Genomic DNA, 13,414 nt, shown 5'->3' with positions numbered 1-13,414 from the left:
TGTAAATAACAAACATTTATTGGTATCACTTAATGGTAGAAAAAAAGTTCTACACCAAAATGCACATGACCCAATTGTTAAATAGAACATTTCAAGGTGAACACATTTCCCAACCCAGGTTTCTTTGCCCCTCCCCCCTTCAAGCCAATTTTAGTCCCCTATCCCCTTCCCTTCCAACCCTCCCCCCACCCCCCATGAGTAACTGCTAACAAAAGCAGCAAACAGCCACTTGGGCTATAGCATTTTCAACTCCACTCCATAGTGAAGATTCCAATTACATTCGAGATTGAGTTCTCTCCATTTTCTTCTAACAAAAAGTTCCTGAGTCCAGTATTTACAATATTACAACACACACAAGTGGTGTCTACAACTCATCTTTTTCTCCTGTTTCTTCACTCCCTGGAGGAGGCCCTGCACCACCATAGAGCTTGCTAACAATAGGCTGGACAATCTCTTCAAGTTCCTTCTTTTTTGCTTTGAAATCTTCAATCTCTGCATCCTGGTGACTCTCAAGCCACTCAATCTTTTCTTCCACTGCTTTTTCCACAATCTCCTTGTCTTCAGAGGAGAGCTTTCCACCCAGCTTTTCCTTATCACCAATCTGGTTCTTTAGTGAATAGGCATAACTCTCCAGTTCATTTCGGCTATCAATGCGCTCCTTAAGCTTCTTGTCCTCCTCAGCAAACTTCTCTGCATCATTTACCATCCTCTCAATCTCTTCTGGCGTGAGACGGTTTTGGTCATTGGTGATGGTGATCTTGTTCTTGTTCCCTGTACCTTTGTCCTCAGCTGTGACCCGAAGAATACCATTCACATCTATTTCAAAGGTGACTTCAATCTGAGGGACCCCACGAGGAGCAGGAGGAATTCCCGTTAGGTCAAATGTTCCCAGGAGGTGATTATCCTTGGTCAGAGGTCTCTCACCTACAAAGATATTCCAACATTACTTACAATGCTGCTATGACACAAATTGGTACAAGTTGCTACTAACTACTAATTGGTACAAGGTTACTAACATCACATTTAATTTTTAAATTTAATTTAATAAAAGTTTAATTTTCAAATCACCTTTTCTAGATTAACCCCTATTCCTTCTACAGTAGGCCTAACAAATTGCTAAGTGTAGTTTATTAGTCTAACAATTAATTTTACAGGTAAGCAAACTGAGAAGGGAGACAAACCAATGGTTAATCAAAATAACTGACTCAAACCCAAGTCTTCCAACTTACAGAGTTAATACCTTTATTCAACATTAGCTCCAAGTATAGCACTGCTAAGAACTACCTTCCCCAAAAGTAGCCCAATCAAAATAGAAGGCTCTAATCTTTTGTTTTTGTATAAGCAAAATACTTAGCTTAGTATCCTATTTCAAAAAGTTACTAGCTAAAGGCAGTATGGTTTCAATTAGAAGAAGATGAGATGTAGGAACTTTGGATATGTATATATATTCCCCACCCTAGTACCTGGGAATTACAGAGGAGCAACATCCTAGTTCTCAGAGCCCAAGATGGTCAGCAGAGTAGTATACAGGTATCTATATCCCTTACTGATACTTTACTAGCTGGGGCCATAGGCAAGTTTTTTTCTTTATCCTCCATCTTCTCATCTCTAATTTAAGTACTATTCTAAGGAAAACACTTGATAAATGATCAAGTTCACTTAGTATGGTTTATTTCTTTATATTAAAATATATTACCTTCATAGACTTTGATAGTGACAGTTGGCTGATTATCAGAAGCAGTAGAAAAGATCTGAGATTTCTTGGTGGGCACAACAGTATTTCTTGGGATCAATTTGGTCATGACACCACCAACAGTTTCTATGCCAAGTGTAAGAGGACAAACATCAAGGAGCACCAGATCACCTACGAGACAAAATAAGAATTAGGTTAAAGATATACATTAGTAATAGTCCTTTAGCATACCCTATCACCAGTTAGCCCTGTGGATTATTTCTAATCTATCTCAATGGTCCTGAATCAAATACGGGTCACAAATTATAAGCTAGTTCTTGATAATGGCCCCAAAGGGAAACATGTTGGGAATTCTGTTAGTCTTTTTGGAAATGCTAAGATGTTGACCTACCAGTATCTTGGTCACCAGACAACACACCAGCCTGGACAGCAGCACCATAAGCAACAGCTTCATCTGGATTAATGCCTCGGGATGGCTCTTTGCCATTGAAGAACTCTTTCACTAATAGCTGTATTTTAGGGATCCGAGTAGAGCCCCCAACAAGAACAATTTCATCAATATCAGACTTCTTCAAGTCTGAATCTTCTAGTACTTTCTGGACAGGCTTCATAGTAGACCGGAATAAATCCTAAAACAGAACCAGTAATATGTAATCACTTGGATGTCCTTATCATACCATAATTAACAGGGTAAGTAAAATCCATTATCCCACCATAGTTCACAATACCATACTCTCCCATCTACTATAAACCTACCATGTTTAGTTCTTCAAACTTGGCACGAGTCAGTGTCTCAGAGAAATCTTCACCTTCAAAGAAGGATTCAATTTCAATTCTAGCCTGATGTTGAGAAGACAAGGCCCGTTTAGCTTTCTCAACTTCCCGTCGAAGTTTCTGCACAGCTCTGTTGTCTTTCCTCACATCTTTTCCAGTTTTCTTTTTGTACAACTTAATAAAGTGCTCCATGACTCGCTGATCAAAGTCTTCTCCACCCAGGTGAGTGTCACCATTTGTGGCCACCACTTCAAACACGCCATTGTCAATGGTGAGCAAGGACACATCGAAGGTGCCACCACCCAGATCAAACACAAGGATGTTCTTTTCTCCCTCCCTCTTGTCTAGGCCGTAGGCAATGGCAGCTGCCGTACTGGTGAGAAAAGAAGTCTAAGTCAGATCAGGATTCCTCCTATTTCCAAAACATTTTAAATCTCCCAGGTTTTAAATACTTACGGTTCATTGATGATCCTCATAACATTAAGACCAGCAATAGTACCAGCATCTTTGGTTGCTTGGCGCTGGGCATCATTGAAATAAGCAGGAACAGTAACAACTGCATGAGTAACCTAGAACAAAAAGTTGTCCTTTTAAGTGCTTTCACATCAGTTCCACTGTGATTTTATTTATTCATAATTAAAGTTCTGAACTGGCATGGACATAGATATCATCCTAGCCTAAGCTTCTGTTTTGGGCCATACTGCGCTGGGAAGGAATCATTCATTTGAGGCCATGGTATGCCAGCAACCACCATAGAATCATGACAAAAGGGATCTTATTGGATCTATTCTCTTCACTTTACAGGAAAAACAGTCATCTTTCCAAAAATATTAACAAGTACTACATCTGAAATAAAAACTTATGTCTCTTGACTTTAGTACTTCAGTAAAGTACTTTAGTACTTTAGACTTCAGTAAAGGGAACTTTCTACTGCTGCATCTTGCCTACCCATCCTTCTATCACCAATTAAACCAGTTTCAAGGTGTTACACTATTGGCATAAGAAATTCCCTCTTCCAGTGTAGGCAAGCACCTGCTTTAAAACTCTGATGGGATTTTAAAAGTCAAATTGCCCAGAATACTAAAAGGTTAAGTTACTTGCCCACAGGTCACATAGCTCATGTGTCAGAAATAGCACATCATTCAAGGCCAGCTTTTTATGTAGTATGCCATTTTACCTCTCTTCAAGACTATGTTATAACAATGTCAAATATTATGAATGAGTTCTACATTTTCCCAAATGACTATCAATTTTCTACAGTTATTACCTTCTTGCCTAGATATGCCTCAGCTGTTTCCTTCATCTTAGTTAGTACCATGGCAGAAATTTCTTCAGGAGCAAATGTCTTTGTTTGTCCACCCCCAACATCCACCTGAATGTATGGTTTGGTCTTCTTTTCAACCACCTATTTTAAAAGGATTAAGATCTGATTATTTATACACAAATGAATTGTATTAAATATAGGCACATGTCTGCTTTGTTACAAGAATCTAATATATTATGAAGACATTATATAGCTTTATATTTCTCCCAATAAGTGAATTCGGTATTAGTGTCTTAAATTACTTACTAGATACCATGGGAACTTGAACTATCCTAACTTGTTCCCCTAGTACCAGTACTATGCGGTTCAAAAGTCATATAAAGTTTCTGTTGAATATACTTTCCAAGAACTTTTGGTAATTTTAATCAAAGCCAATACTGATCACATTCTAAAAAGAGCTCCTTTGTAATATGGCTGGACCAATACTATTGCCTTACAAAGAACTTGTGTTCTTCCTAGGCTTAGTTTTATTAGAATACTGCTTGTTCAAGAACCCTTAAGAGTTCTAATGACAAATCATTTTAGATATCATAGAACTAGAAAAAACCCCAAAACAAACCACCAAGCTCTGAGATCTTCAAAACAAGGATTATCACATTAAAGTAATATCAAGTAAGGCTCAGGGAAGATGCCACATGCTCAAATCACTCTTTTAAGAAATCAAAGTTCAGTAACAGAGCTGAGGTTTAACTTCCTTCATCCTACCAATATATTATTAACTCACAATAAGAGAAAAACAAACCTTGAAAGGCAGGTATTTAATGTCTTGCTGCACAGACGGGTCATTCCATGTGCGGCCAATCAGCCGCTTGGCATCAAAGACGGTATTCTCCGGGTTTGAAGTAAGCTGGTTTTTGGCGGCATCACCAATGAGCCGCTCTCCTTCTGGGGTGAAGGCCACGTAAGAGGGGGTGATTCGATTGCCCTGGTCATTGGCAATAATTTCCACGCGGCCATTCTTAAACACGCCAACACTAGAGAATGGAACATGTCAGAGAAAAACAATTAGACACAGTTGTTGAAAAAGAAGCCACTACTATAGAGAAAAGGCTGGAAACGAGTCCTCCCCGCTTACCCTCCCCCTGCCCCGACCTTGAGAAATCGGGTTTCTGGCCAGACACCTGCCCGGGCCTGCGCCCCCTCCAGGAGCCCGTCTCCGGTCTCCATCCCCAGTCCCAAAGAAAAACACCTTCCAGGGCAGCAAGGCCTAACAAAGGCCCGTGGACATTTTCCATACCGGACCCACCCAACCACTAACCCAGGCCCAGAAATGGCTGTCGGAAGCCGGGGCTGCATATAACGCTCTGGGGCCACCCCCCCCCCCCAAACTCCCGAGACTCGGGGATGTTTCGACTTTTGCTCTTACCACGAGTAGGTGGTGCCCAGATCGATGCCCACCACAGTGCCCACGTCCTCCTTCTTGTCGTCTTCTTCGGCCCGTGCCCCCACGGCCGCCAGGAGCAGCAGAGCTGCCGCCACCGCCACGAGCGAGCGCCTCATCCTGTCCGTAGGTCCGCCCGCCCTCCTGCTCCTCTGCGCTTCCTTCCGCCGCTCCACTCGCTCGAGAAGATTCCCTCAACTGGGGTGACTGGGGTGTGAACAGTGGACAACCTGCGGAAACACGGGCCGCGCTCGCTAAAGAGGCCGGGGCCCTTCCGGGGCCCATCGTGGCTGCTTATGAGCGGAAGCTCCCCCCAGGGCCGGCCGGGCCCAGGCGGCAGAGGCAGCGGCGGATCTGGGTGAGGCCTAGCTCAGTCCGGTTCCCTTCCCCTCCTTCCCTTCCCTAGCTTAGGGCCCAAGGTCGTGGCGCTTACCTCGCACGGCTCGTTTGGAGGAACTCTCAATAGTCTCACACGCTTTCTATCAGTCCGTTGGTCAAGTCTGGGCCCTGAGCCGGCCCCGACTTCTCTTATATATCCACCCCCCAGCCCCGTCGTGGAGGCCTCCGATTGGTGGAGTCCCCGCGCGTTGGACGCCGCTCATTGGCCTCAAACACCAAGCTGGCCACCGCCGATTCGAGGCGGCCGCAGCCGCAGCCTACGTCACTGCCTCGACCCTCCCCCCAGGGTCTCATTGGCCTTGCTCTGCGCCCAAGAGGACCAATTGAAGAGGCGTTTGGGCCCTGCGGAAGCATTCAATTGGTCTAGCCGCTGTCCATCGCCTGAGTGTGGCGCGCGCCGGCCTCTCAATCCTCAGGGCAGTTTCCGCTGGTTGCCGCCCTGGTCCCACCTTCTCTCTGGAGCTTCTATGGAGCTTGTGTGGGTGTCGGCTGGGAGCCGGGTTACCTGTTGGGGTGTTGGGAGCTCAGATCCCCGCCCCTTCAAGCATTCCCCGCCTTCCCGTTGACTCCCCCGATCCTCGCTTCTGTGTTGTGATCTTTCTTTACGCTGCCTATTGGTGCTGCAGTCTCAGAGCATTAAATATTTTTACCCTGGAGCATTTATACTCCTAGTGCCTCCCTCCCACGGCGAGTATCAGTACCTAGCATCTAGGGAAGACTCGCTGAATGTTTAGAACTGAAGTTACCCCTAGAGAGTTTCTAACTTTTTCATTTTATGAATGAAGAAACTGAGGCCCAGAGAGGGCAGGAGTTTTGCTTGTGTTGGCACAGTAAATTATGGTTTGGTTTATTCAGAGTAGAATTCAGATGCCCCGACTGTTAAATAACTCATCGGCTGTGGAATTAACAAATCACTTTACCTGTCTGGGCTCGTTTTTTTCTCTGTAAGATGGGGTAGAACCAAATGGTCCATTTCCAAGCCCTGGGATTTTTCTACCGCACTACGTTTCCTAGAATCTCATAGTTTGAAAGTACTTGAGAAGGCAGTTAGTCCAACGCCCACTGGAGAAGGAATCCCTCCAGCAATATTGCTGACAAGTGATGATACGTCCTTTGCTCTAGTAACAAAACCTAAATCTGAAGCAGCCTAACAACATTGCAGCACAGCGCTAATTATTCCAATTATTAGGTAATTTGTCTGCCGCTGAAATCCGTCTACCCTAATTTCTAGCCATTGCTCCCAGTATTCCACTCTGGGGGCCAACGGGGACTACTTTAATCCCTGTTCCATATGTTGTTAACATTGTTTCAGTCATGTCCGACTCTTCATGACCCCGCTTGGGTTTTCTTGGCAAAGAGTGGTTTGCCATTTCCTTCTCCCACCCATTTTATAGATGAGGAAACTGAAGCAAACAGGGCAAACCGTGCCTTGCCACGATTAGTGTCTGAAGTTGGATTTGAACTCAGGTCTTCCTGACTCCAGGCCCAGTGTTCTATCCATTTCAAATACCTGAAGACAGCAAAACTATAAAGGCAGGAAAGGACCTTAGAGCTCATTTTAGTTCAACCTCCTTCCTTAGGGAAGGACTGAGGGTCAGAGAAGCAAAGGTTACTTTCTTAAGGTGACACACGGTATCAGAGTCCTAACTCAGGGTTAGGTCTTTAGCCTTGTTCTTTTTGCTATACCACACAGCTTTCTCTCTTCTCCAAGTTAAACATCACATCACACTTCCCCAACCCTCCCGCCCTCCCTGAGATGACATTTTTTAAACTTTTACTTTTAAATTTTTACTTTTATTTCCTCTCTAAGCAGGATAAGTTTCTCAGGATTCTCTTTCTTTCAAGAGAACCCTTTAAATTTTCTCTGCCAGTGCTATTATGTTTCTACCCAACAGCTGACATTGTGATGGGTCTGGTCCACTACCCATATAGTAAGTCATTATTTCACCTGCCTCTAGTAGTTATAACTTGACTCCTTGCTGCTTTACCACTATGACTTTGTTACTGCCACTATGAAGATTTGAATCTCCAGAGAAAGCTGTTCTCACTTAGAAATGAGTCCTTTATCCTCCCACACATTTCATAGGTACTTTGTTTCATACTCTAGGGTTGTCAGCCATTCAATACCTTTATTTGTGATTCCTGCTCTTCCCTCCAGGATCATACATTTAAAAACAAACAAAACAAAACAAAACAACAAAAACAAACAAAACAAACAGACCCTCACATTTCTATAATACTTTAATGTTTACTTTTCTCCCAACAATTCTGTGAGATAGGGAGTGAGATCTTGGTAGAATCTCCGTTTTACCATCAGATACTGTCAAGAATATCTGACTTCCACTTTACTGACCAGCACACCAGGTTATACTGATAAAATGAACAATGGGACTTTTTGGTGTCATGTACTCCCAGAAGAATTAAAGTTCAGTTGTAGTTTTGAGTCCCAATTTTCCTCCTTGTTATCTCTTGAGCAAGTTAATTCCCCTCCCTTGACCTCAGTTTTCTCCTCTGTAACATGAAAGGGTTGGACTAGATCATCTTTAAGATCTTTTTCAACTTTGTGAGTCTTCGCTTCTATGTATAGGCTGATCACATGGCACTTGAAACTTTTTTCACAGTGTTCTCTTTGAGATCCCATTCTGGTCACATGTTAGCTGAAAATTTCTTTCTTCTAAAAAGTTCCCTCCAATTATACTCCTCCACACAGGTTTGGCTCCTAAATTACTTTGATGATTGCATCATCCTTTTATTGTGCTGGTCCTGCAATACTCCTGTAACAATGACCCCTCTTCTTGTTGCATCAGAAGACTTTAGAATGTCAGAGCTGTAAGGCACTTTACAGTCAAGAATGTTAAAGACATAAAATTAGAAGTCTGACTTAGACTACAGAATGTTAGGACACAGAACAAAAAAAAAATGTTAAAATTAAAAGAAACTCTAGAGATTATCTAACCCAACTCCTTCATTTCAATCATAGATTCCTAGATCAATATGATTAATTGATGACATTATGACAATAAAATTTATAAGAAAGTTTTGTTTGAAAATCTCAGATGATTTTCTAATATTAAATAAGGGCAAAATTGAAGAGAGAAAGCAGGTAGTCCCAGACTCACCCTGAAATAATGTGTTGTCTTATAGTGACTCACCCAAACTAATCATACTTCCTTTCAGTAAAGTTCAGAATGCTGATACTAACCTAATCCCTTGAGAATGTAAAATGTATTAGGTGATTAATCATGATGGAGATCTTGAAAACATGATTCATCACATGTATAATGTGTAATATCTAATGCAATTTTCAGGCAATATTTTGAAGATCCAATAGGAAATATGTAGGCAATCTTAGCTGACTAAACAGAAACCTACAATCACAGACTGATAAAAACATTAGAGCCAGAAGAGACTTCAGAACACAGAATAGTAGAATACAGAATATAGGAAGTTAGAGTAGGAAGGAGCCTTAGAATATAGAATATTAACATTAGTACCTTAGAACAAAGACATTTTTGACCTTTAATAATATTTTATTTTTCCCTAGTTATGTGTGAAGACAATTTTTATCATTCATTTAAAAAAAACCTTTGAGTTCCAACTTTTCTTTCTCCCTCACCTCCCTGTTCCCTGTGACAGTAAGCAATTTGTTTTAGGTTATATATAGAACACAGAATTCCTGACTGTAAAACGAGGAATATGAAAGGTAGATGGGACTTTAGAGGTCATGTAGTCCTCATTTTACAAATGAGGAAACTGAGGTCCAGAGAAAAGGAAATGACTTGATCAAGGTCATATATGTAATAATTAGCAGAGTAAGATTAAAACAGGAGTCCTCAGCTATTCTCACTATTCCACTCTGTTTTTACCTCCTTTGCCTCTAGAAATATGATTAGCAATCTGTAAAATAAAATTAGAATGGAAAAGACACTTAGTACAGGGGTAGGAAACCTGAGCCCTGAGGTCACATGTGGCCTTAAGGTCAAAGGTTTCCCCTGGTATAGTTAAAAATTTAATAATCAGTCCTAAATAATTGAAAGTTGATATGATAGACAGTATCAGATTAATAGTAAGAAGACCAATGCCATAATTTCAGTTCTTCTACTTAATAGTCTGTGTCCTTGGGCAATTAACTTATCCTTTTTAAGCTTCTGTTTCTTCATCTGTTAAATTAATATCTGCCCTGCTTACCAGCTCTGATGTTCAAAAAGTTTTTCCTCCTAAAGATGACAAAATTTGCATCTTTGTATCTTCCATTTATTGCCTCCTGCTTCTGCCCTCTGAGGTACAGTGGGGTGTGGGAAATACTGGATTTGTAATCAAAATGCTGAATTTGACTCAGCTCTGCCACTTATGTGACTTCTTCTCAAGTGATCTCAATTTTCTCATTTGTTAAATGTGACAGGTAAGTGGAGTGAGAAATACGGAATTGAGACCAGACTCAAAGTAATGATGACCTAGGTTCAAAGCCTACGTGTGGCACTATGACTGAGTGACCCTGGGTAAGTCACATAACCTCCCAGAGCCCCTAGAAACTTTCTAAGACTATAAATTACAGGAGCAGTTGCTGATTTTCATTGGTAGATAGTAAGGTTCCTTAATGAGGAGCTCACTAAGTAGATGTAATCATAGATCTGGACCAAAAATTTAAAAATGGCAGGGGGTGGAAGAAAGGAAAGAGATGGAATTAGACCAAATGATTTTTTTTATGGTCCCTTCTAGTTCCAAGCCCTCAGACCTACTTCATAGCATTGCTGAAATCAAATTATATATATGTAGATAAAGGAGTAATCTCTCTCCCTCTGAATCCTCTGGGCTCCCGGCTCCAACCTCTGGAAAAGACCATATCAACCCCTCTCTACTCTCTTTGAAGATCTTTGAAGAATTGCCCATGATCATAAGCAGAGCCCATTCAAGCTTCAGCAGAGGAAAATGGAGTAAGAAAGACAAATGGAGATACCACTTAAGTACTGTTGCTGTTGTTCTACTCCAAAAGACAGTGGGAAGGTTCTCTTAAACTAGAGAAACAACTTTTAGACATGTGAGGAGAGAAAAAAGACATGACTGTGGACTCAAATGAACTACAGTAATGTTTAGCCAAAAATGGACCCATTTGAGAAGCTCCTGCTACATTGCAGAACTGTGCTAAGTGCTTTGGTTTTTTTAAATAAATTTCTCATTCGATCTGCACAGAAACCCTGTGAGGTAGTTACTATTATCCCCATATTACAGTTGAGGAAACTGAGTTTAAGTGACTTACCCAGGATTATACAGCTAGTAAGTGTTTGAGGCTACATTTGAACTTAGCTCTTGCTGATTCCAGGGCTAGCACTCTTCACTGTAACACCAACTTTCCCTCAGCTGAAGAGAAGTAGAGAAAGAGACATTCCCAAAGCCATTTATAGAGTTCATTTGTTTGGAGGGTGAGACTGTGGGACCTGACTGTTGAAACAATAGAGGGTTTACATTGACTGGAGGAGACACTATATTGCCAAGGAAAGAGCTTTGACATAGCTAAGGTTCCAGCATAATACCTCCAGGGTCTAGACTCCCTATTTTTGCTTCGATAAACCCTTCCTGTTTTCGGAGGATGCTATTAGGTATCCAAATAAAAGACCTTGCTTAACAGCAACAACAGCAACAGTTCCCATCTCAGTAGTGCTTGCAAATTTAGTAATTGCTTTCCTGGGGCAACTCTCTGAGAGAGATAGTAGAAGTACTATTAGCTCTGTATTAAAGATGAAGACATTGAGTCTCAGTTTTGGACACCATACAAATAGGATATTGGCATGCACCATAGGAAGGAAACCAGGATGGGGAGGAAACTGGAATCTAGGTCTTCTGACAATCAGGGATTTGAAGGGACTGGGGGCATTTAGCCTAGGGAAGAGAAGATGGTTAAGGGCTCTCAGGTGGAAGAAGGCTTAAAGTGCTTGATCCCAGCAGAGGACAATAGGAACAAGGGGAGAAATTGCAAAGACAGATAGATGTCAGCTCATAATAAAGAAAAACTTCTTAACCATGAGAGCTGTTCAAAAGTGGAATAGACTATCTTTCCCCAGGAATAAGTTCCCTATCTTTGGGTTTTGTTTTGTTTTGTTTTGTTTTTTAACATAAACCAGATAAAAACTTGTTAGGGATCTTGTAGAAAATTCCTGTTGAGGCATAAATGAAACTAGATGACCCCTATAGTTCTTTCCAAAGCTTAAATTCTGTAAGAACTGACTTTCCCAGTATCATATGCATAGTAATGGGAGAGCTGAAATTCAAACCCAAGTTCCACTAACTCTAATTCTGTTCATGACACATACTTCTGAGGCAGCTAGATGGTGCAATGGATAGAAAGAAGGCACTGGAGTAAGGAAAACCTGAGTTCAAATCTAGCCTCAGACACTTATTAGCTATGTGACCGTAGGCAAGTCATGGCTGCCTCAGTTTCCTCAAGTGCAAAATAAGGATAATAATAGAACCTGATCTTACAGGGTTGTTGGGAAAACCAAATGAGCTATTTGTAAAGTGCTTAGCATGGTAGACTCTTTTTTTTTTCTTTTTAGAGGGCAATTGGGGTGACTTGCCCAAGGTCACATGGCTAGTTTTTTTGTGCGTGTTAACTATCTGGGTCCAGATTTGAACTCAGGTCCTCCTGAATCCAGGGCCAGTGCTCCATTCGCTGTACCACCTAGCTGCTCCCATGGTAGATTCTTAATAAATGCATGTTCCCTTTTCTTTCACTCCCTTCTTCTAGGAGATTAGAAATATTGGAGGTATTATGTTAAATCCATCTGTTGCTCTAGTGTCTTCATATAAAACCTGTGTGGGATTTTTTTTTAAAGGAAGAATTTGGAACTAAGTGATCTTTTTCATTTCAAAATTTTCATAGCTCACAACCTGGCTCTTCTTTGGTCTTATCACATTCTACTTTGTATCATATTTGTTTAGGTATATATCATACTTTCTTTCATCCTCCCCCCCATTATATTATAAACTGCTTGACGGTAAGGACTCAGGTTTTTAAATTTTTGTTATTCCTAAACCTGAGCAAAAGTTCTGGCATATAATTCTTTCTGTTTTTTAATTTTTTAAATATATTTTTATTTCATTAAATATTTGGTACGTAATTCTTTTTAAAAAAATATTTTATTTTTTCCAATTATGTGTAAAAACAATTTGTAACATTCATTTTTAAAAATTTTGAGTTCCAAATAATTTTCCTTCTTCTCTCTCCTCCCCACCACTGACAAAGCAAAAAATTTGATATGTTATATATGTGGCACATAATTCTTTTTCCCCAATTACATCCAATTTTTAAATTTTTTTGGGGGGGGGCCTTTTGGAGGGAAATTGAGGTTAAGTAACTTGCCCAAGATTACACGGCTAGTTTTTTTTGTGGGTGTTAAATGTCTGAGGCCAGAACAGAACTCCGGTCCTCCTGACTCCAGGCCCGCACTTTACTCACTGCGCCACCTAGCCGCCCCTATCCCCAATTACATCTAAAGACAATTTTTAACATTCATTTAAAAAAAAATTTAAGTTCTAAATTTTCTTTCTCCTTCCCTCACTTCCTTACTCCCTGAGATGGTAAGTAATTTGATACAGGTTGTAAATGTTCAATTATGCAAAACATATTACCATATTAGTCAATTTATGAAAGAAGATGCAAACACAAAGAAAAAAAGCATGAAAAAAATAAAGGATCGCTTCTGGCCTCAGATACTTGGCACCCACACAAAAAATAACTGGCCATGTAACCTTGAGCAAGTTACTTAACCCCAAATGCTTTAAAAAAAAAGTGGCACATAATTCTTATAGATATTTATTAAATTGAATATAGAATAAAAATCCCTTG

At 40.8% G+C, this 13,414-nt stretch overlaps 1 protein-coding gene across 1 annotated transcript; it reads right to left on the bottom strand.

The window, feature by feature from the left end:
* On the bottom strand, positions 1–5,755 carry HSPA5 (heat shock protein family A (Hsp70) member 5). Its single transcript, XM_069082748.1, has 9 exons — positions 5,606–5,755; positions 5,158–5,402; positions 4,534–4,765; positions 3,735–3,872; positions 2,924–3,036; positions 2,450–2,840; positions 2,085–2,322; positions 1,697–1,864; positions 1–924 (listed from the first exon to the last, which is right to left on the bottom strand). The coding sequence occupies exons 2-9, from the start codon at positions 5,289–5,291 to the stop codon at positions 365–367; spliced, it is 1,974 nt and encodes a 657-aa protein (XP_068938849.1). The 5' UTR covers positions 5,292–5,402; positions 5,606–5,755; the 3' UTR covers positions 1–364.
* Positions 5,756–13,414: the final 7,659 nt, after the last annotated feature.

Source organism: Petaurus breviceps, unplaced genomic scaffold (assembly GCF_028583685.1).
Source record: "Petaurus breviceps papuanus isolate PSGF00001 unplaced genomic scaffold, PetGlider_PUasm1.0 171, whole genome shotgun sequence".
Lineage (NCBI taxonomy): Eukaryota > Metazoa > Chordata > Mammalia > Diprotodontia > Petauridae > Petaurus > Petaurus breviceps.
This window is presented reverse-complemented; position numbering and strand designations above follow the sequence as displayed.